Below are 23,919 nucleotides of genomic sequence, written 5' to 3'. Positions count from 1 at the left end.
GGAGTGACCTGGTCTGCCCAGGGGTACCAATGGCCACTATTTTTTGAGCACTTATTCAGTGGCAGGCTCTGCCTAAGTGCTTTTCCCTCCTTGACTAACTAAATTTCAGTGTCTCTGGGTAGACCACTCACTCATTCCCACTGGATTCCTATTTTTTTTTTTTTTTTTTTCTTTAGGGGGATGGGGGTGGGGACGTGGATGGGCGATTGGAACTGTCATTACTGTTCTGGGTGTTCTCCAGAAACAGGAATTCTGACCCTTAAGATGAATTGATTTTAAACTCTAGACCTTTATACTCTGGGGAGGTTCAGAAGAGAAGCCGTGAGAGCAACTGGGTTTTATTAGGAAAGGAAAGAGGGCATCCAGCCTCCCAGGAGACAGCTTCCCAGTTTGGGCAGTAATGGGTTGGTCCGACGCGGGAGAGCGCTAACAATGAGAACCGGCCGTGTGGTCTGAAAGGCGGCTCTCGATCGGACCGCGGCACTCCTCGTGTGGTGTAAGGACAGCTGCTCCTTACCAGACCGTTCTCAGCCGCCCTCCTCCTGGGAACGGGGCTCGGCGAGGTCCCGCCGGCCTAGGGACCAGGCAGCCCCAAGGGCCGGGACCCGAGGACCAGCGGGATCGGGGACGCGGGCGGCGGCTGCCGAGCCTTCATTAGAGGGCGCTCTGGGGGCGGCTCCGCCGAAGTCTCGGCTCCCGCCGCTTCCTCCCCGCCGCCCCTCCCCGCCACCCCGGTGAACGCGGCCGGGCCCCGGGGAGCGAGTCTCAGCGCCGCGGGGACCGGGCGCGGGCCGCGCCGCAGCCGGAGCGGGGCCGGGCCCCGCCGCCGCCTCCTTCCGCCGGCCCCGCCGCCGGCCATGCATTCTTCCGGCTCCTCTGGCTCCCGCAGCCCGGGCCGGGGCCCGGCCCGCCCGAGGTAATCTCCGGCTCGGCGGGCGCAGGCCCGGGGCTGCGGCGGCGCCGGGCCCGGAACGGCGCGGGGGGGGGGGGGGGGTGGGCGGGGAAGGGGTGTCGTCGTCGTGCGGTCCGGGGAGGAGGCGGCGGCGGCGGCATGAGGGACGAGGGCGCGGTAGGCCCCGAGGAGGAGGCGGGGGCGCGGGGCATCCGCCCGCCTCCCCGGACCCGCCCCGGTGACAGGTCCGGCCCCTGAGTCCCCGCCGTCCCTCTGTCCGCAGGCAGCCGCGAGGGTTATAGGGTGCCCGCGCGCCCGCTCGCGCCGCGCCTCAGCCGCCGCCGCGTCCATGACCGCGACCCCTCGGCCGGGGACACCCGCCGCCGCCGCGCAGCACCGCGCCCCGGGCCGCCGGCCCCCGGCCCCGCTCGCCCCCGCGCTCCACCGCCCGCCGTCCGCGCCAGCTGAGGTGAGCCCGGCGCGCGAGCCGCCCTCGCCGCCGCGACCCCAACCCCAGCCGCGGAAACCGCTGCGGGCGCCCCCCGCACCGCCCCCCCCCTCCCGAGCGCTGCCGTCGCCTCTTCCTCCGCGCTTCTAACATCATCCCTGGCTTGCCTGCCCTCCGGTCCGGGACTTCATTCTCATCTGTGCCCCCCGTGCCTTCACCTCCTTCTGGCTTTTGCTCCCCTCCCCCTACTCCCGTCCTTCCTCCTTTCGCTGTCTTAGCCCCCACTTTCTTCCTCTCACCTTCCTGCCCTCTTTTCTAGGCCCTTCTCCTTTTTTTCACCCTGAGTCAAAGGTTAAACAAAAACCCCTTTGCCGCAAATGAACATTGTTAGCGTAACTCGTTTTGCTGAGGCGAGAGACCGTTCTAAGGCACGATCGATGTGCAGGAATGGTAGTGGTTCGGGTACCCAGGTTCTCCTAGCTGGGAAAGGGGATCGGGTCCCTGCAACAGCCTCCTTTCACTCGTGTCGTCAGTTTGGAAATACTGAGGGGGTCTGAAGCAAGTGGGTCTGTTTTTCTTCCCCAAAGTCCAGACAGCAGACTGCAGTGAGGCGCGGTGCGGGGACGGGCACTGATTAGTTAGTGGGGATAGTATTATCGTTTGCTAAATATATTATGACATACCCTGTGCCTCCGTGAACAGCTCCCTTGACCTTGTGCGGCTCCTCCTCCCTCGCTCTCTGTCCCCCTCTGGAATTTCCCGGAGAGATCACCGAGGTACTACACCGCGAAAGCTTAGACCCTCGATTTTTCTCGTGTTTTTGTGCTGGAGGCGATTTCTATGTTAGTGACTATTTGGATGTGGATGATCCATTTTCCTTTTTAAATGAATTTTTCTTTCACCTCAGAAAGACAGGACGGACGCCCATGTGAGAATGGCTGTGACTTTGGAAGAAGCTCCGTGGCTGGGCTGGATCTTGGTGAAAGCCCTGTTGAGGTTTGCCTTCATGGTCGCCAACAACCTGGTTGCTCTTTTATCCTACCTCTGCTATGTAATTGTACTTCAGCCCCTTCGACTGCTGGACAGTAAGCGGTTCTGGTATATTGAAGGATTCATGTATAAATGGCTTTTAGGAATGGTGGCTTCTTGGGGATGGTATGCTGGATATACAGGTAAGAGTGTGAGCACTTTTGTTTAACGCGTATGAAACAATTTATAATGTTATGCCTAAGTCAGGAGCCATGATTAAATATATATTACATTTGGGGTTGAAGACGCCTTGATGTTTTGGCTATTAAAAAAATAAATAGAAAACAATTCTATTGAGTTTTTTTTTTTTTTTTTTTCAGAATCCCAATTTAGGAACGATGATATTTTCAGATGTATAATTTCATAGTTACATCCTGATAAATTCCTTAAATAGTATGTTTTTAATGTGATTGACATTGATTCAAACCGGTCTGCCAAGGCTCACCTAGAGGAATAGGAGTGGGTTATATAGGACTTGAGGGCTTATAAAATGAGATAACATATTTAGCCCATAAACACATTAGGAATTTAGAAAAAGGACTGGGCCATATTTGTGCTAAGATAGTTTAATAAGTTTTTTCATTTAATGTAGTATTGTGTTAACATTTTGAGTCAAGCAAAACATGGCTTTCTTTCTGTGATGTATGTTTCTTTTGTTTACTAGAATCTATATTTTAATCTCATACATGTGTATTAGAATATTAAATATAAGAATTAAGTTTTATCTATGCCAAACTCATTTATGTTCTGAGTGTCTTTAAGTAGATTTATATTTCTGCCTTTAAATTGCATTTTGGGGAGCCAGATTAATGCTGTTCTGAAGTGGACTTTTAAAGAACTAAATGAGAAGTAGCGTTTATTTTTATTTTCTCTTTATAAGCCTTATGTGCTTTGAGAACTTGGGCCTCTGATGTGAAAATTCTTTGTTTATTATATTCATTTGACTTTTTTCCCCTAAGAATTATGAAGATGAAAAAAAAAAAAGCATTGAGGTTTCTAGCACTTGTCTTAGACATTGAAGCTGTTATCATAGGATTTTATAATGGATAGTTTCCTTAGAGATCATGCTGCAGATGCTGCGGTCAGTGGAGTCTGTAGTTCACAGCTTGGAAAAGTGAGGAGGGTATGAGGGTGCTCTCGGGGTCACACAGCATGGCAGTTCCCCGTTTTAAATTCTCTGTCTCCTTCTTTCCTGCCCAGGCTGCATCTGTAGATTTTATCCATATACATAAAAAAAGGACTGACAACACATAGCTTTTATGGAGTCCAACAGACTCTTGCTAGGTCAGAGTGCTCTCAGTTGCCCCAGATGAAGTCTTTTCCTTTTGGCAATGCTATTTATTATCCTGCAAGACCCAAAGCTCCTGGGATAGTGTGTGCATTGCTTCCCTGTCACGGGTCTTGTTGAGATCCCATGCCCTTTGGGTACAGTAGGTGAGCTTCTAGTCCTCTTTTAGGACCTTGTGGTAGCAGTAGTAGTGGTAGAGGGGGAAAAAATGAAGTTCTCAACTATGGTGCTGAATTCTTACCTGAAGTACTGCTGTCTTAGAATTGCTTTGTTCTGTGTAGTTTTAAGCTTCCGCAAATATGATATGTGGTACTCGTGACTTTGCTCTTTGTATTGTATACTTGTTGGCCAGTTTTAAGTCAACTCATAGATTAGAGTTCTAGAAGTTCATTCTACTTAAACACAATGAAATTAGTGAAATGTTTGTGCCCGTGTGTGTGGTTTGTTTGTGTATAAGGGTTAGCATGATGAGAAGCTGAAAAACAATTGGCATTGACCTTGAGATTGTAGTGAGTGCAGTGATGCTGCTTAAAGTTAAAGTGAGTTAACCTTTGGCCACAGCATGGCTGCAAGGCATTTCTGAGGATATTTTCTTGTGGTGTCTTTCCCTTGCTGACTGTGGAACTGCGCAGTTTCTTTTGCCACCTGCTTGGAAAGTGGTCCTGGCATGATCTGCATATTTTAGTCTCTCTGAAGCATCTGTTCTCTTCAGGCTACTGCATTCTAACCATTTAAATATAGAAAATTTACTGTTTATATTTTAAATGGTTTTCCAATAGGTAGAATGCTTTGAGAGGGTTTGATCATAAGGAAACACAATCAAGAGGTCAAACAAATGTAGAAATGACTTTTGTGGAAAGCCACAGCTGGGTCTAAAGCAACATAAGCAGGGGATTGGTGAGCAGATGTACCCATGAAAGAGCCTAGGAGGTTACATTAGCCTTTGTCTGGATTATGTATTCCATTTCTTCCCTTTGTATCAAGAGGAAGGTGGGATTCAGTTTTTTCCTTTCCCTGTGCTTAAGTTTCACAGACAGAAAATTGAACACTGCCAAAGGGATTCTGCTCGGCAGATCTAAAATGTTCATATTTCAGAATAGAAATCGCCAAACTTTGTTGAAAAACACTTCTAAGGACAACTTAAATATTAAGTAATGAAATGTTAATTGGGAAGTTGGAGATTGAATATTTGTGTATAATATCATTTTTTCAAATTGTGACATTGAGTCTAAGACAAGTGAGTTAGCCAGCTCTGCTGCTTTTGTTGATTATCTAACCTACGCTATCCCAAAGGTAGGTACTTGGGCGAATGCAACTATTTAAATTTAAATTAATTAAAATGAAAAAAAACCTTAAAATACACTTTCCCAGTCACATCAATCACCTTTCAAGTGCTCTATATTAGGTGGGTGGTGGCTACTGTATTGGAGAGCACAGATACAGAACACTTCCATCCCCAGAGAAAGTTCCATTGGATAGATCTGATAAATACTAAGGATGGCTTTTTCCTTTTTCTTAGGAAAAATGCATTTTGTCTTTATAAAAAGAATATTTTTCTGAACATAGTTCTAAACAGATTTCTTTGGGGATGATAGGAGAATTTGTTAAAGTCTTATAAAATTGTGTTTTAATTTTTTTTTAATTTATTTTATTTTTTTGAGAGAGAACCTCAAGCAGGCTCAACACCCAGAGTGGAGGCTGATGTGGGGCTTGGGGCTTGATCTCACGATGCTGAGACTATGACCTGAGCCAAAACCAAGATTCAGAGGCTCAATCGACTGAGCCACCCAAGTGCCCTAAAATTGTCTTTTAATTTGAGGCAAATGTCACAAAAACTACTGCTTTAAACTCAGACTTGCTTCTTGGATGGTGAATGGCAAGGCCAGTCAAAGAACTTGAATGAACATTCTTATACTTAGTTTGTGTTTTTAGAGCTGGAGTACTGCCTGTGGACCCAGAACATGGAGAAAGAGATTTTCTGGTCTTTCTGCCTGTTTGTGACTTTCCAGGGGAACACATTTCTTTTTTCTTTTTTCTTTTTTTTTTAAGTTTATTTATTTATTTTTGAGAGAGATAGAGAATGGAGGAGGGACAGAGAGAGATGGAGAGAGAGAATTCCAAGCAGGCTCTGTGCTGTCAGTGGGAAGCCTGATGTAGGGCTCGAACTCATGAACTGTGAGATCATGACCTGAGCAGAAATCAAGAGTCAGGTGCTCAACCGACAGCCATCTAGGCACCCCCAAGAGAACACATTTGTTGAAAGAACTCTGAGGACATTGGAGTTTGTTCATCCCTAGCTTGCTACTAGGTAGTGATGTAGTTGTTACCACATTTCCTTTCATGGGAAATGCTGTACAAACATCTCATGTTGAGGAAAAGTTGTATACTGTCTTTGACCTAATATTTTGAGAGCAAACAAGATGAGGTACTAGCTTAACTAATGATCTTCTGTATATTTTATTCAGATCTGGGATAAATCACTTTCCTCCTCCCAATTTAAGTGAAGCATGGCAAATTTCAGAGAGTTTTTTTTTTTTTTTACATAAAATGTGTTTAAAATAGTTCAATTTTTGTTCACTTTATTTATTTTAAATGTTTATTTATTTATTTTTAAGAGAGAGAGAGTGGGGGAGGGACAGAGAAAGAGAGAGAGAAAGAATCCCAAGCAGGCTCCACACTGTCAGTGCAGAGCCCAAAGGGCTCGATCTCATGAACTATGAGATCATGAACTGAGCCAAGGTCAAGAGCCCACCTGAGCCACACAGGCACTCCCCATTCACTTATTTTAATAAATTTATTGTTTCCCATCCAAACACCTTTAGTTAAAGTCTTATACAAAATCATTTAAAAAATATTCATTGTAAGTGGAAGCTCCAGAATTTCTAAATTTTTTTTTTTAAACGTTTATTTATTTTTGAGACAGGGAGAGACAGAGCATGGACGGGGGAGGGTCAGAGAGAGGGAGACACAGAATCTGAAACAGGCGCCAGGCTCTGAGCTGTCAGCACAGAGCCTGACGCGGGGCTCGAACTCACAGACCATGAGATCATGACCTGAGCCAAAGTCGGCCGCTTAACCGACTGAGCCACCCAGGTGCCCCCAGAATTTCTATATAGAATAATTGTCTTTGGGCCATAGTCTGGCGGAAGGGAGCTGGGGTGTCAGGAGGCTTGCCACCAGTTTGTTTCTGCCCAGAAAACACTCTTTCCCTCAGATTGGGTATTTGTGGCTTTAGGGAAAGCGGATGGAGATTAGGTTTAGCTTCCCCCCATTCCCCAAGTGACAGCTGGCATGACTCCATTAGTCCTTGTGGGTTATTTGATTATTTGATAGTGTTTTACCTTTTTTGCTGGGATACACATTTATTGTGTGAGAAAAACTATTAGGAATTCTATCTGACATCAAAACTCTAGAGATTAAAAATATATCTCCTAGAGCAGTATTTTTCCGCCTTTGAGTCATAAGCCAATTTAGTGTGTCAGGCTGAACATTGAAAAACAGTGAAATAGAATAGAATGAAGATAAAAAGATCAGAAACGTGTATCTGTACTGGGGAGTGCTACAGGATGTATTTTTTACTATAAGCCCACTCAACATTTGAAAGGCACTGTTCTAGTGGAAAGAGCCCTGCAGTTTAGAGTTGGGAGTCACATGGCTTAATCTGGCTTTAACTTTAACATCTCTGCTCACTGGTGGGGGTGAGATCCTTACCTGCTCAGTGCCCACAGCGCTGTGAACTCTTTACAGGTAGAGCTGTGGTCTTTATAACCCTAGAGTAAAGTTTCTTGCCAGAAGCTCACAGAGTTCCCCTTAAGTATTTCTTGAATGATTCCTTTTTTCTTACACCTCCTTCCCCTAACTTCCTGAAACCTCTGATAGCAAACACATTGCAGTCCACAAAATGTAAACCCTGAGCTGGATCATGTTTTTCACACATGTACATAAATGCATATATATATCCATCTCTTACACTGTCACATTTGTTAATTTAACACACCTTTACTGAGCTTCTATTATATGTGGGAGCAGGTGCCCTGGAGATGCTGAGATGCAAAAGACATAGTTGCTGACTTTAAGGAGTTCACAGAAGCCTTGGTGGGGAAGACAGTGCACCAACAAAGAAAACATCCTGGTATAATGCTCTAGTGGAGATTTACCATGGGATTAAAGAGGAAGGGCTCCTGATCTCATGCAGGTGGTAGGTGGTAGCAGAGAGGGAATAGGGAACTTAGGGACGGAGCTGCTTTAAATGCCTTTTTTTTTTCCACTAGGGAAGTACTTGTCTGTGGGGTTAACTGGATAATCAGTAATTATATCAGATTTAAAAGACTTGCATAATGTGTCAGTTTGAAATTTGTATCTTTGTGATGATAATATTAGCTAGCTAGCATTTATTGACACATTAAACCAAGCAGTGTCCTGAGCGGCTCGGCCATTTAATGCCTACAACAGTCTTACCAGGTCGGTACTTAGCAGGGTGGTATAATGATAATACCTTCCTTTTGTTATTGTTGTGGAAATTCAAACACAGAGGGTCACAGTTATTTCCCTTTAAGCACTAACTGAGTTGATGTCACTACGGGTAGAGTCGTTATTGATCTTTATATAATATTCCTAGAGTCTTTTAATCTTTACTACCTGTATGTCCTTTTGTTTCTGAGGCTTGAAATCTCTTTACTAAACTACAGCTTTTAACACCCGAAAGCAATGTCATTGCTATGGATTTCTGCAGGAGGTTAAAAAAAAACTGTTGCTTCAATAGAAATATTTGTAGTATACTATAAATTTAATGAAATGGCACTTTCTTAAATCTCTACCCTTACAGAGAATGACAGTTCAATTAGGATTTTTGTTTTTGAGTGCTTGACAATAGATTGTCAACAGAGTGAAGGGTTACTGCATGATATTAGGTCCATAACATGATGGGCAGAAATCCAGGCAAGGAATTTTCAGTACAATGTTTTGATTTTTATATGAAAAAGTAGTATTAAATGCCTTGAATTCAGCAGTCTGGCAGTACTTTAAGTTTGGAATCTAGTCTTATTTCAAAGATCATATACAATTGAGTAATTTATTTAGATAGTTCTCTTTAAAAGTATACTCATTCATGCACACATACCCAGGAACACACGAAGCAGTATTTGCAGTTTGTAGTGGTTAAGACCACAGATTCTTGAGTCAAAAAGAGCTGGATAAAACAATTCCTGCTTTCTTTTTGTTTGTTTGCCTGGTATTTCTTTGCCCATTCTTTGTTTTCAAACTTTTAAAATTACTTTGATTTAGAAGTAGTCTAGTAATCAACATGGAGTTAGGTTTTCACTTTATGAGTAAATTTGTAAATCTCTTTGTTTTAATATGAGTTGAATCTATTTATATTTGTATGTCAGATACGCTTTGTTTGGACTCTGGCATTTTGTTTTATGTTTTCTGTTGGTTTTTTTTTTTATTTGAGAGAGAGAGAGAGAGAGTGTGTGTGTGTGTGTGTGTGTGTGTGTGTGTGAGAGAGAGAGAGAGAGAGAGAGAGAGAGAGAGAGAGGAGCAGAGGAAGAGAGAGTCTTAAGCAGGCTCAATCCCATGGCCCTGGGGTCATGACCTGAGCTGAAATCAAGAGTTGGATCCTCAACTGACTGAGCCACCCACGCGCCCCATTTCCTGTCTTATATAAATTTTAGGTCTTTCACTGTTTGTTGCTCTTTTGTTATTGTGGTATTTAGGAAGGTTTGTATTTTTCTCTTGTTAGTTGCTTTATATGATGTTCTTAGTTCTCTGTTGATAGTAACTCTTAGTTCTCTTCTAGGAACAAAGGTAAAATTCTGTTTAAATCTTCTCTCTTCCCCTTTCTCTTCTCCATCACCCAATCTTAGTCAATACTCAGTAGCATTTATTCACAATAGTATTTGCATTTATAATATTATGTATACCTCTAGTACTTGATTTTTGAGCTTTAAGACTATCTGTTGACTCCCAGCTATTATGTTAAGGTAATCAGTAAGCTTATTATACTTCCTGCTCCCAATTTTTGTTATTTGCATTTATACATTGTCAAGGCCTATAATATTTATGTTAAATTTATCACCCTTACCTCCCTCTGTTTTAGTCTTAATTCTTCAGTTAAATACATATATAATGCTAACCCAAGGACTTTTGCAGAAATTTTCCCCAGTCATTCTTTGGTTGGCTGAAGTTCATTCACTACTGGTTTCTCAATAAGGATCATGGGAACAATATGGGAATTATTCTTGCAACATGTTTAGAACTTCATTTTTTTGTTGCTTTATACTTGAAGGACAGCTTGGCAGGTAATAAAATCCTTGGCTCACCCATTCCTAGAGTAATATAGTGTTATACAAATGTCTTCTGGCATTCACTGTTGCTGTGGAGGTGTGTGAAGCCAGCTTGTTTTTTTCCATTATTAGTGATTTTATCTTTGTTGCCTATCTGCTGAAAGGATTCTTTCTGTCTAATATTTAGTAATTGTACTAAGATATGCTGGTATAGTGTATGCTGGCTCATCTGTGCCCTTTTAATATGTGCCTTTAAGTCTCTTTTATTTAGGGAAGTTTTCTTTAATTATATCTTTAAATATTTATTTAGTTTGCTTGTTTTGATTTTCTTTTTTGGCGACCTAATTTTATATTTGTTGGCTCTCCCTTTTTAATTTGTCACTTTCTCATTAATTGTTTTAAACGCTTTCTAATATGTGTGAGTTTTTTTAAATTTTTTTAATGTCTATTTTTTGAGAGAGAGAGAGACAGGGGCGCCTGGGTGGCGCAGTCAGTTAAGCGTCCGACTTCAGCCAGGTCACGATCTCACGGTCCGTGAGTTCGAGCCCCGCGTCAGGCTCTGGGCTGATGGCCCGGAGCCTAGAGCCTGTTTCCGATTCTGTGTCTCCCTCTCTCTCTGCCCCTCCCCCGTTCATGCTCTGTCTCTCTCTGTCCCAAAAATAAATAAACGTTGAGAGAGAGAGAGACAGAGTGTGAGCAGGGGAGGTGCAGAGAGAGAGGGAGACACAGAGTCCGAAGCAGGCTCCAGGCTCTGAGCTGTCAGCACAGAGCCCGATGCAGGGCTCGAACTCACAGACCTTGAGATCATGACCTGAGCCAAAGTTGGATGCTTAAGCAACTGAGCCACCCAGGCACCCCTCATATGTGTGTTTCTATCTTTAATGTCTCTTACCATGTCTTCTGCACTGTCTCTCTTTGTTCTCATTTCAGTTTCTTCTTCATTTCTGTGACGGTTTTATGTATTCTTCTGTTTCTTTCTTGAGTTCTGTCAGTTCATGCTTTCACTATTCCTGTTGCCTAGACATTTCTTCCTTTAGTTCTTATATTTATGCTTTGTGATTTTCTTCATAGTGGTAGTGACTTCACTGATTTTCTTAAATTCATACGAGAATATTTAGTTATAATTTTTATCTGATATAGTGTAATATTTTTCTAGTGAGCATTCTTTGACATTTGGTACATTGTGCTGCTCATTTCTACCATTTTTCTTACGGTATCTCTAAGTGAATGCTGTGACAGTTACCTTTTTATTCCTTGTACCTTAATGCGTTGGATTCTTCACAGTCAGCTATTTGCAGGAGGTACGGGTAGGAGGGCCAAGGTAGATTCCAGATTTCTGCCTCAGAGAAAGTCTTTTTTACATATGGCACCTGGGTGTGCTTCTCTATGTTGCCACAGGTCCTCTGCTTTTCTCCAAACCAGACTGAATTTAGGTGGCTTTTTGCCACCAATTCTGGACTTCCCACTCCTTCCTTTGCGGCTGTGAATGGAGGGACACAGCCTGAGTGTGCCAATGTAAACCCTTCTCTTTAGGGAAGTGCGTTTTTGCTGTTGTTTTTGGAGATCTGCCACAATCCTCATCACATGCCATATTCTGTCTCTGTCTCTGTCTCTGCTTTTCACTCCCATCACAGATTCTGTCTGATATCAGTCTTGTTTGATCTCAGTCCTGATCTCATGATTTTTGGAGTTTTTATATATTTGTTTTTCTCCTTGGTTTGCTAAAAGAGAAGTTTTGTAAAGTTTTTTTTTCTCTTTTCCCTTGTTGCTATGTGTATTTTTCAGACTCTTGTCTATAATTCCCCATGTTCGAATCAGAAAATACAACACAAGATTTTTATTCAACTATGTGTAATTCAGATAGCTCTGTCACCATTCTGTTGTACTACTAGTTGATTATTAGAAACTGGAGACAAGTTTTACCACTTAATTTTCTTTTTTTTTTTAATTTTTATTTCTTTTAGTTATCTCTACACCCATGACCCTGAGATCAAGAGTTGCATGCCCCTCTGACCGAGCTAGCTAGGTGCTCCCCTAATTAATTTTCTTTAAGGTCTGTCTAAAATCAAGAAATAGCTTCCCTAATTTTTCCCCTCCTAGTGGTTCCCAAACTGTTTTGATTCTTGGACTACTTGTCAGTGTAGGTAAGACATCCACTCTATTTCTACTTGGCTGCAGTAAAAAAAAGTCACCAAAATGAATGGAAGGAGTGAGTTACCTTTGGTAAGAATTCAGTAAGGAATATGAATGAAATGTAATATTAATACTAGTCTTTAGGGTCTGGTCTGTGGATCACCTGGAAAACTTTAAGGATGGACAAACTTTTGTATTCATGCTCCTCAAACCTCAGTAAGTATATTTAGAATATATTACATGCATTATATATTGAGCATATGTGTAATATATATTAGTTATATAAAGTATATTATATATTAAATCTGTTATAGTGTATTTGTAGTTTGTTATAAACTAGTTTCAAGAGTTTCTTTTCAGAGTTTACAAACTCGTGGCCATATTCTATAGCTGATGTTCTTTATTGGCCCTTTGCACTATTTCAACTTTTTTTAAATTAGTTCTCAACATTTTGAAATTAGGGAGATTTCACAGAACATAAAAAATAAAACCAAAACTTCCTTGGGAAATTGGAATTCCAGCTGTGCTGGGTCCTTATTCCTGTCTGGCAGCAGTTTGCTGGAGCTAAGTGATGGCCACCTCCTTTAGATGGGGCCTGGGATCTCTAGTTCACCTGAGATATCCCACTCCTTCCTTGTCTTCCTCTGGGCCTGCTTTGCTCATTTACATTACCTGCCTACATCCCAGAGGCATAGATGATGTTCATTTAAAACAAAACAAAATGGAACCTCAAATAACAATTACTAGTCTCTTTCTGGTAGGCATTTGATAGTTTTGCATGTATATGCCTTACAAGTGCCTATAAACTCATGAGTTCTATCATTGAAAACTGAAAGTTTGTTAGAGACCTCGGCTGTGGATTTCATGTAGCAGAGGCATGTGATGGGAACTAAAAAATGAAGTGCCATTAGTAAGAACTGTGGCCACAAGGTTTTTCAATTCATGTACTATATTTCTAAGCTAGTGAAGTGTTTCCTACTATTTGTACACTCATTAATTAATAGAACCTTCATTTCATCTTCTGAATATAATCGTATAAAATCTAGATTATTAAAATTCCTTCCCTTTGCTTTTCATATTTTGAAATATGAAGAACAAGGCAAGCCCAGTTGATTTCTGTATCTCTAAATTATAGTAAGATAGTTAAAAACTAGTATTGTAAAAAGCATGCATAAATTTTAGTTATGAAGTTATACTTTTTCTTAGGGTTTAATAGATCTGATAAAGTTTGCTAGCATAGCACCTTCTGTAAACTTTTTTTCTACTCATTAAACTTTAAGAAACCATTGTGAATCATGTACATAAGACATGTTTTGCATATGCTGTTAATTCGAAGCTTGTTGCATTATTTGGCACTTTAAGGGAAAAAACATCTGTAAAGTTAAATACATCAAGATGTTTCTGAATCATCAGAGGACTAAACTATGATCAGTATGGATTTAGTGTTAAGAATATATAATGTATATATTTAAATTGAAGTATAATTCACATAGCATAAAATTCACTGTATTAAAATGTACAATTCAGTGCTTTTTAGTATAGTCACAAGATTGTATAACCATCAGCACTGACTAATTCCAGAACATTTCATCACCCCCAAAAGAAACCCAAGCCAATTAGCAGTCACTCCCCACTTCCTGTTCCCTTCAAGCCCTGGCAACCATTAATCTGTGTTCTGTCTTTATGGATTTGCCTATTCTGGATGTTTCATATAAATGGAATTGTATAATATGTGGTCTTTTGTGCCTGGCTTCTTTCACTTAGCATAATGTTTTCAAGGTTCATCCATATTGTAACATGTCAGTACTTCATTCCTTTGTATGGCTGAATAATACTCCATTGTATGGATAGACTACATTTTGTTTATACATTCATCAGTTGGTGCATATTTGGGTTTCCATATTTTAGCTATTGTGGATAATGCGATGAACGTTCATGTACAAGTTTTTGTGTGAACATATGTTTTCAATTCTTTTGGACCTAGAAGTCAAATTGCTTTTGGACTAGAAGTCATATGATAATTCTATGTGTAACTTTTTGAGGAACTGCCAAATTGTTTTCCATAGCAGCTGTCCCCTTGTACATTTCCACCAGCAATGTAGAAGAGTTCCAATTTCTTCACATTTTCACTAATATTTATTATTTTCTGGGCTTTTGTTGTCCTTTTAATTTGGCCATCCTAGTGTATGTAATTATAATTTAGATTTCCATTTCTCCGATGACTAATGATGTTGAGCATTTTTTCATTTGTTCATTAGCCATTTGTGTATATTTGGAGAAATGTCTATTCAAATCCTTTGCCCATTTTTATGTTGGGTTATTTATCTCTTACTGTCTTTTTATTGAAACTTATTGTTAAGTTTCTTTCTATATTCTGTATACTACACCATCTGTTTTTTCATTGGTTGATTATACTTTTGGTGTCGTATCTAAGAAACCATTGCCCAATTCAAGATCATGAAGATTTACACTTAGGCTACCTTTTGAGTTTAGCTTTTATATTTAGGTCTTTGATCTATTTTGAGTTAATTTTCCTATATGATGTAACATAAGGGTCCAAACTTCATTTTTTGTTTGTGGATATCCAGTTGTCCTAGTGTTTGTTGAGAACACTGTTCCTTTCACATTGAACGATCTTGGCACCCTTGTTGAAAATCAACTGGAATTGATTGGAATCAGTATGAATTAGTATTCAGATTTGGGTTATTAAGTGACCCCTTCCTACCTCTTTATTGAGGAGATGCTTCCTAGTTATGTGTTTTACTAGTAGTTGTCTTAGAAATATGGTTATAGGGAATAACTATTTCCAGTTTGCTCTCTCAAGGAAACAGAACTTCAGTTGTATCTTGTGTGATCGATCAATCAAATATTTATTGACTGCCTGCTGCCAGTTAGTAAAGTTATTAATTTGTAAGATACTGTGCTAGAGAGTATGATCTAGATTAATTCCAACCAAAAGGATTTTGGACATAGTTTTTATTTTTTATAGATGCCTTTGGGAATACTTGAGTTTGCTATGAACTGTGTGTCCAAAATGTACCAGGTGCAAAGTTTTCTGAAAAAGAGATCAGTATGCGCATTTTCCCTTTAGGTGATGGTTCCATTTTTTAAAGTTAAGTTAGTTCCTTGTAGAGAAGAAAATTAACTGGAAGCTAAATTTATTTTGTAGAATAAAGTATGGATTACATAGATAAAGAACAAGGGTGTCATTTTCAATAAGAATTGCAGGCTGTTTTTTATGGGTGGAATAAAATTGCTTTTTGTATATGACAGACTGAGTTGGGCAGTCATTTTATTTTTATTTTACTTTTTTTAATTGAAGTATACTTAATATACAGTGTTGTATTAGTTTCAGGTGTACAATACAATGATTCAACAAATTCTATACATTACTCAATACTCATCATGATAAGTATTCTCTTGGTCCACTTTATCTATTTTACCCATCCCCCCAGGGCAGTAATTTCAAAACTGAATCATTTAAAGAAATTTTAGGCCTCAGATACTTATATACAGATGTATTTTTAACAAATAATAGATATTGCTAAGTAAGTGTGATGTTAGAGATAGCATGATATATTAGAAAAAGTCCTTGACTTTTGAGTTAGTAGGAATTTAGTTCCTGCCACCACCACTTGCTAGTTGTGTAATTTCAAGCTACTTACTTATCTGAGCCTTAGTTTTACCACCTGTAAAAATGGAGGTTATATTTATCTCATATGAAGCTTAAGTGTAACGTGAATAGCATGGTATTTGTTATTCTATAAATAATAATAGTAATAATAATATTATTATTATATTAATGCCTAGGAGAACAGCTGTGTTAATCTCTGGGGAAAAGCATGTCTAAATGAATAAAAGCTAACATGGGATAGTTTGAGAAATACATTTGACAACACTCAAGTGTAGTTAATAGTATAGCTCAATAAAGTTCTCTAATCAAGAAATAAAAATAATTTATCATTAGTAATTTAAGCCATAGTCCAGCTGAAATATTAACTAGTGTTGATGTTTATAAGTTATGAAATCTTCAAAGCAATTTATGTTTAACAGTGTTCTGACTGCCTCCTCTGCAGGCACTGTGCTGGTGGTGGGGGAACGGTGGCAAATAAAACAGCACTGCCCCTGTTCTTCTGCAGTTGACTTTTTCTGTGGGAGACAACAGGAGTCACATGGTAACCGTGTGATCACAACTGTGAAAAGGGCTGCAGAGAAAAGTGTAGGGGCTGTGGGAGTAAGGAGGGCCAGGTTGCTGCAGCATGGAGTGAATGTGACAGAGAGGAGCAGGGCTGGGGGATGAAGGGAAGCTGAGGAAGCCAAGTCCATTGAGGTCATGTAGCGCGTGTTGTGGATTTTGAAATTTATCCTAAGAGGAAACTATTCAAGGATTTTAAGTAAGGGAATGACGGAATCAGATTCACATTTGTAATTCTGTACTCTGCCTGCTTTGTGGAAATGGATTAGAGAAAGTGAGGGTGTGCAGGGGATGCCCTTGGGAAGATTCTCACTTTATCCGGGTGAGGTGACAGTAGCCTGGTCTAGGTGATGGCAGTAGAGATGGAAAGAAGTGAACCAATTGGAGAGTTTTATAGGAGGAAGATGGTCAGGAGTTTCTGAGCGATAGGACATAGAGGATGTAGTAGAAGGGCAGGTGACAGGGATGACAGGGTTTCCAGTGTGAGCTGCTGGGTAGATGCGGAATCTCAGAAGAGGCAACGTTGAGAGGAAAGATAAAAATTTGGCATGGGGTAGGATGAGAAGCACCTTAGTGGAGCTCTGCACTGTAAATGGATATACAGTCCAAAACACCAGGAGAAACCTGAGCTAGAAGGAAGAATTGGGAAATTAGCAATAGTATTTAAAGCCAGAGGCTGAAGGAGGTCACCTAGAGAGATTGTAAATACTGAGTGATGAGACGCCCAGGACCAGACTGAGGAAATGCTGACATTTTGGAGGTTGGGGAGAGCGGGATGCTTGAGCCTCAGAAGGAAAGGCTAGAGAAGCCAAAGGTGTGCCTGCCCTAGGAATGTGGTGGCAGAAGTCAGCAGCGTTTCAAGGGAAGGGCTGGGTGAATGCTGCTGACAGTCTGTTTTGTAAGATCAGAGCTGATTTATTCTTTTACTGCATTTGGCAGGAGCAGCTTCTTCGAGGTGGTAGGAGTGGAAACTAGATTGTAGTGCATTGGAGGTGATGACAAATGGGAGGAGGTCTAATGGAAACATGAACGTGTGACTTACCAAAAGTCTGGCTGTCAAAGAATAGAGGGCAATAGTTGCATAGTTGCAGGAGAGAAATTGGGTCAAGAGAAGGCTTTTCAATTTTTTTTTAAATTTTTTAAGATGGAAAAGTCTAGATTTTGAACCACTTAGAGTAGTTCATGATGAAACCATGGTCATTTACTTACACAACTCAGATGTTTAGGAAACTATTCTTAGAGGAGATTGAATGAGGGCATACTTACCAGGGTTCAATACAATTCATGGAAAGCACTTAACCGTTGGCTCTGGTGGCAGAGACAGATGGTGATGCGGCGTCTCCATAATTTGGTCCGTTCTGAGCTCTTATTACTCAGGCTGCTCTCCCTCAACCCTTCTTCATTCTCTCATTGATGTTCTTCCTCTCCCCTGTTAAATAACAAAGTTCAAGTAAATTTGAAGATCTAATTGGCCTTATTAAATAATTTGTGAGTCAGCAGCAGCCCATCTGGCAGGTAGGGAGGTGTTCCCAGGATTTGTACAAAAATGGGACGATTTTGTAGTTGGGGGGGAGGGGCGGGGCAAGAAAGTTCCTAGCAAGCTGTCTTTTTTTTTTTTTTTTTTTTTTTTTTTAAGGCAAGGTGTCTTATGCACATTACCTCATCTTTCCTTAGGGGATAGAGAGAACCCAGAGTGCGTGACAGGCTCATTGGTGCAGACTGAAAAATTCCTGGCTGACCAGGTTAAGACTACATTTCTGGGGGAGGTTGGAACTGCAGTTAGATTACATATTAGGCACCAGTTTGAGAACTAGGTCTAAATGACAATCATTTTGGGTCTGTGGTTGTATGTGTGTGTGTTTGAACACCCTCAAATCTGTTCTTCAGTTTTCTTGAAAATTTCTACCTACTTACGTAAACCCCTGACATCCCGAAAGAGGACTTTGGCTTCCTCCCTTTTGACCTCAAACTTTTTAGTTGGGTTTTTCTTTCTAGCTTATCTCTTGGCTCAGGCAGAAGACCCTGAGGGCAAAGCATCCCCCGAGGGGAACCAAAATTACGCCCTCAAGCAACAAAGACTGCCCTGAGCCAGCAAGACCCCCATCCACGATTGACCCCAAGAGGATGATCAATTTAACCTTCACTGCCTACCTGCACGTACCTACCCTTCTTTGCCCCACATTTGCCTTACGTAATCCTGGAAGTATTTTCGACATTTTGGAGACAGTCTTTGAGACTGTCCGCTGTTTTCCTGGTGTTGGCCTCTCTGATATAAATTCCTTTCTTGCTTCACCACCACTCGTCTCTCTGCCTTTGTGTTTTGTCACTGCCAGTTAACGGACCTGGTCTGTTTGGGATCCCCACACCAGGCGCTTTCACCCCTTGTGCCCTTGGCGCGCCGGCTACAGTCCCCCTCCTCCACCCACTATAGCCTCCACTGTTAACTTTCTTTCTGAACCACTTTGCCATCTACTCTGTAATTGTGTTCCTACCTGTTGGGCTGCACTGCTTCAGAGTTCTCTCAGGGTCAAGAATCCATATGTGTGTTAAGCGCTGTCTGTGGACGAATAAATGATGTGTCTTGTACATATGTGTTAATATTTTCCAAACATATGTAGCTGCTGTTTTAATTAATAAATCCCTTAAAAGCATCATAGACATTTTGTTGTTGCTTTTTGTTATGGAGATTTTCACTCAGTGGTAGAAGAACTACTGTATAGATACCTGCCATATTTTCTGACATTAATAAAGACCGTTTGTGTTTGAAACAGTTAGGATATACTGCCCCACAAATAAAACATGCAGAATTCCGCTTCAGGTTTTTCACTGTGCTTTACTTTTGCTGTTCCTGTCTCTTTAATTTGTCAGTTTCTTAAGGGCAGGGTTGTAGTTCTTCTTCCTTTTACCTTTCTTGGGCCAGGCTGCAGCTCTTGGGCCAAATCCAGCCCATGACTTGTTCCTTTTGTAAATCTCCAGATCCTGGTTTTTACACACCACCATCTGCAGTCAGTCTGATAGGAAACACTTTGAATCCCAATTAAGTGAAATGTTACTTCCTCCCAAGAGAGAATTCCGTGGTTCTTATTTGTTGTAGACTTGTATTGCAAAAGTTGTATTCAATTTTATATTTTTAATTTTGTCCACCAAAAATTTGTAGAAATATGTTGGCAAACAAATTTGTTATGGAAATACCTATGTAATATACTCAATATTGCCTCTTGGCCTTAATAGCCTAAAATCTTTACTATCTGACCCTTTACAGAAAAGGTTTACTGACCCCTGCCCTATAGCAGTAGTTCCCAAATTTGTCTGCACATCTGAATTATCAGAGGAGCTTTAGGTATGTGTGTTTCCTCCATCCTGGAGATTCTGATTCAGTACATTGAGATGGAACCTGGGAACCTGTATTTTTAATAAGCTGTTTAGTTGTTTGGGAGTCACTGTTCTTTCATGAATTTTGTAGGGTTAAACTCCAAGAGCTAATGAAGTGGATATTGGATTAGATGCCAGAGGACAGCTTCTTATTTTCTTACTTCAACATGTACCAACTATGGGACCATATCCAAGTAGTGACTTGTTTTGTAGGTTTTTAAAAAATTTCCAGTTCATCTGTTTATAGACAGTTTTGCTCTGTCCTCTACAGTAGTAGTTGTTTTACCTACTGGGATTCATAAGAATTGCTTTTAGAGTCTGATAAAAGTTATGGGCACACCCCCTAGAACAGTGCACCTGTATTAATTTCCTATGACTGCCATGGCAGGTTACTCCAGAAGCGTGTAAAACAACAGAAATTTATTCATGCATATTTCTGGAGACCAGAAGTTCACGTCAAGGTGCCAAAAGGGCAGAGACTCCAGGTGACATTCCTTGCCTCTTCCAGCTTCTGGTAGCTGTAGGCATTTCTGGACTTATGGCTGCATCACTCCAGCCTCTGCCTCTGGGGTCACATTGCTGCCTCTTCTGTGTTCTGTGTGTGTCTGTAATAAGGACACTTATCATTGATTTAGGGCCATCTGGATAACCCAGAATAAGTTCCTCTCAAGATCCTTTATTCACAAGTTCCAGGGATTTGATGTGGATGTCTTGTGGGGTGGAGGGTGGGCATTTTTGGATTTACCATAGCACCTTTGCACATGCTCACAGTTTTACAGTTTCAAAGGGTTCACAACTCTGAGGTCCATGTATGGACTCCATGGACTCCAGGTTTAAACTCTTTGCTCAGTGAGAAGCACCTTACACCTACAGTGTATTCTAGTTATTAGTCCCTATTCTCTCCTCTTATGTCATATTCTTTTTTTTAAAATTTAAGTTTATTTATTTATTTTGAGATACAGAGCACGAGTAGAGGAGGGGCAGAGACAGAGGAGAAGAGAGAGAGAAGCCCAAGCAGGCTCCACGCTGCCAGTGTGGAGCCCAACGTGGGGCTTGAACTCACAAACCGTGAGATCATGACCTGAACCAAAATCAAGAGTCAGACACTTAACCAACTGAGCCACCCAGGCACCCCTCTCCTCTTATGTCATGTTCTTATATTCATCATGCTATTACCACTGAATCTTGAAATGGTGTTGTTTTCTTCTCATGGCCTTAGATTCTTTAGGGTTTGTTTTTTGAGCTGGTTTCTCTGCTTCCTTTAGAAACTCTTTATCTTCTGATAAGACTCACTATTTTAAAAGAAAAGCCAAGTTTTTCCCAAGCCTTTCTACTGAATTCTGTATCAAGGAGGCTAACTTCTGTGCAAACCATATATAACTGATTATGCCTCCAGTGAGAAGAGAAACTTACCTGGAGTACGATGTGCTAGACCTTCTAGCAGGTGCTCTCACGTGGCTTAATTAAATACTGAAACCCATCCTCAGAGGGAGGTCATATCAGTCCTACTAAATAAGTGAGGAAATAAAGACTGGTGGGAGGTTAAGTAACTCATTCAGTGTGGGTGACGGAGCTAGCAAGGGACAGAGCTGGTCTGTGAATGAAGGTCTTCTGCCCATGCGGCTTTCATTATACCATGAAAACATAGCATACCTCCCTTTTAGTTGAATGCTTAGTAATCTGCGTAGACAGGGGCTATCTATGCTTTGGTGTCAGGAACCAGCAGACCTGGATTTCAGTCAGGTTTACAGTGCTTATCGTATTACCTCGTACAATATCTTCTCTGATCCCTAGCTTTAAGTAAGACCGATACCTGGCTTGTGTGCCTTATGGGGCTGCTCTAACAACTGACAGACTATGAATGAAAGTTCCTCAAAATCAAAAAATCTTACTAATATGCAGTATAATTAATTAGTTTCTCATTTGATTATACTTTTAGTAGTTACTTCTTTTACTATCCTAGATTTCAAAGTTTGGGAATATGGTCAAGCCTCCAACCAGAGGCTACATTAGTTCCAAGGCTGAATTTGTTTGCTTAAGACCTCTTGGGCGCTTGGCTGGTATGAGTGCTTACATTTGCTTTCTTCTCTTTCATTTTTAGGGGAATCCCCACTTTTGTCTAGTTCAGCTGCACTTAGGATATCTACATGTGTGATAAGTTTCTGAGCAGTTCTCTCTCCTAGGTTAGTTTTTAACTCCTCTCATTGCCTCTTTGCCATGGGTTTGGGTGGTGGCCTGGGACTATGCTCTGGAGACTCTTCCCTTTTCTCTACCCCCCCGCCCCCCAATTTCTTGACACCTTCATTCATCCGGAGATAGTTTCTTACCCAAAGCAAAAATCCCATCTCTCTTACTTCTCACTAATTATAGGCTCCTTCTATCTTTGCCCTTGTCTTCCAAGATATAAAGATACTACAGACATTCCATCCTAAAAAAATACCCCCATTTAACAAACAACTTCATTCCTTTCCTCCATCCCACATATGGCCAGTTTCTTTTCCCCGCTGGCTTTCTGTGGTTTATAAGATAATATTCAAAAACTTGGTGCTTTAATAACCTGGCTCAGGCCTGCTGCTCAGCCTTATCTTTTGGTGAGCCTTTCTTTTATTCTTCCAGTTACAGTGCAGAATGTCCTTTTTCTATCAAGAGCCTGTCCCTTTGTTTGGATTCCATTCCTTCTCGCTTGCTCAGGAAACTTCCTTTAGTGTTAAGGTCCTCTTTCTTCACCTTTCACAAAAACTCTCAAATTTCCAATTATACTTAAAAAGTTGTAGAATATGGTAATCTGGGTTCACATTCCCAGAGATGGGAGTGGGGCATGTGCTGTCTATTTTAACACAGTCCCATTGCTTAGGGGCACCAGGGTGGCTCAGTCAGTTAAACGTCTGACTTCCCCTGTCTTCGGCTCAAGTCATGATTGTGAGGTTCTTAGGCTCGAGCCCCATGTCGGGCTTTGTGCTGACAGCTCAGAGCCTGGAGCCTGCTTTGAATTCAGTGTCACCCTCTCTCTCTGTTCCTCCCTACCTCGTGCTCTGTCTCTGTCTCTATCTCTCTCTCAAAAATAATAAAAATTAACATTAAAAAAATTTTTTTAAAAAGTGTATCTGTTATCTGACCTCAGGTTTACAGATATAACCTTATTTTTCATTCTTTAAAGTACCAGCTATCTGTCCCAGAAGGCGTCTACCTAGGTTGTGTTCCCATGTGTCTTTGGTATCTCTTCCCTTTGTGTGTTAGCTCACAGTGATTTCTCCTCCTCCTGCCACCTGTGGTACATATTTTCATAGATAATGCATTATTCCCCAGTGTGTCTTTTATTCTCAATAAGTGAGCAAACTTCTTGAGGGCGGGGATCATGTTACATCAATTGGAAAGTTTGCTTATGTTTTATATTGAAGAAAATGTATCTTTTAAAAAACTAAAATACAGCTTATTGAGAGCTGGTGAATGGGATGATGGTATGACATGAGGGCACATGAGAGGTGGAATGACCAGGAATAGCAGATTCATGGCTCTGGTCGCAAGCTTACACAAGGGCTTACTTCTGTGGACTGGAAAGGCAGGCAGAATTGCCTATACCATTTAGTATGTTCTCTGTTTCGGTCTTTCTCACTTCTCTTTTCCCTCACCTTGTACTTCTTCTCTCTCTCTGTCTCTCTTTTATTTTTGCTAAGCTCAGATAGTTGGGTAGTATGATTCCTCCCACTGTATTCATGAGTTAATTTCTTCATGATGGAACCCCAGTTTACCTTTATGTCTCCCACAGTGGTAGAACCCTGTTTCTCTATGAAAAGAATAAAACTAGTTGAATGAATGAATACAGGAAACAGTGCTTTGGGGGATAGTGAGCAGGAGGTGATGTAAATTAATTATACTTACCATCTGTATGTTTTTCTTTGCAACTAATTTGGTCAGGCAAGAAGCAGCCTAAGAGTTCTGTTTCTTGTACTTGATTTAAAATACCTGTGAGGGGAGAGATTTGGGTCCAGCTATCTCTAAATTCCTTCCTAGTTCTAAGCTTTCTAAAATCAACCCCCTACCATTTTTGAAAAAAAAAAATTTAATGCTTATTTTTGAGAGAGAGAGAGGGAAAGAACATGAGCGGGGGAGGGGCAGAGAGAGAGGGAGACACAGATCTGAAGCTGAAGTTGAACACTTAACCAACTGAGCCACCCAGTGCCCCTAAGACCCCCACCATTTTTAATGGTCTGATTCTAAAACTATTTAAAGCTCTAGTAGCAAAGCAAAAAAGTACCTACACTGCACACTTATTTCCTG

At 41.1% G+C, this 23,919-nt stretch overlaps 1 protein-coding gene and 1 long non-coding RNA gene across 4 annotated transcripts in view; one reads left to right on the top strand and one right to left on the bottom strand.

Moving 5' to 3' along the window:
- The window catches only part of LOC147572601 (uncharacterized), a 36,258-nt gene extending 34,000 nt beyond the window's left edge, over positions 1-2,258 (bottom strand). Inside the window, exon 1 of the long non-coding RNA XR_015245846.1 lies at positions 2,024-2,258. This is a non-coding gene — a long non-coding RNA (uncharacterized LOC147572601). The remainder of the gene's footprint in view (positions 1-2,023) is intronic.
- Positions 1-23,919, top strand: part of LPGAT1 (lysophosphatidylglycerol acyltransferase 1) — a 119,673-nt gene that overhangs the window by 41,315 nt on the left and 54,439 nt on the right. Inside the window, exons 1-3 of one of the 3 annotated variants that reach the window (XM_086693395.1) lie at positions 729-916; positions 1,176-1,361; positions 2,248-2,512. In XM_086693395.1, the coding sequence (XP_086549521.1) occupies positions 1,242-1,361; positions 2,248-2,512 (385 nt within the window). In that variant the 5' untranslated portion in view covers positions 729-916; positions 1,176-1,241. Of the gene's footprint in view, positions 1-728; positions 917-1,175; positions 1,362-2,247; positions 2,513-23,919 lie in introns of those variants that run through there. The other 2 variants (XM_086693393.1, XM_086693392.1) reach the window with 2 other exon arrangements.

Source organism: Puma concolor, chromosome E4 (assembly GCF_028749965.1).
Source record: "Puma concolor isolate L17-30 chromosome E4, mPumCon1.1.hap2, whole genome shotgun sequence".
NCBI classification, from domain to species: Eukaryota; Metazoa; Chordata; class Mammalia; order Carnivora; family Felidae; genus Puma; species Puma concolor.
Note: the sequence above shows the minus strand (reverse complement) of the source record. Positions and strands in the feature narration are given on the sequence as shown.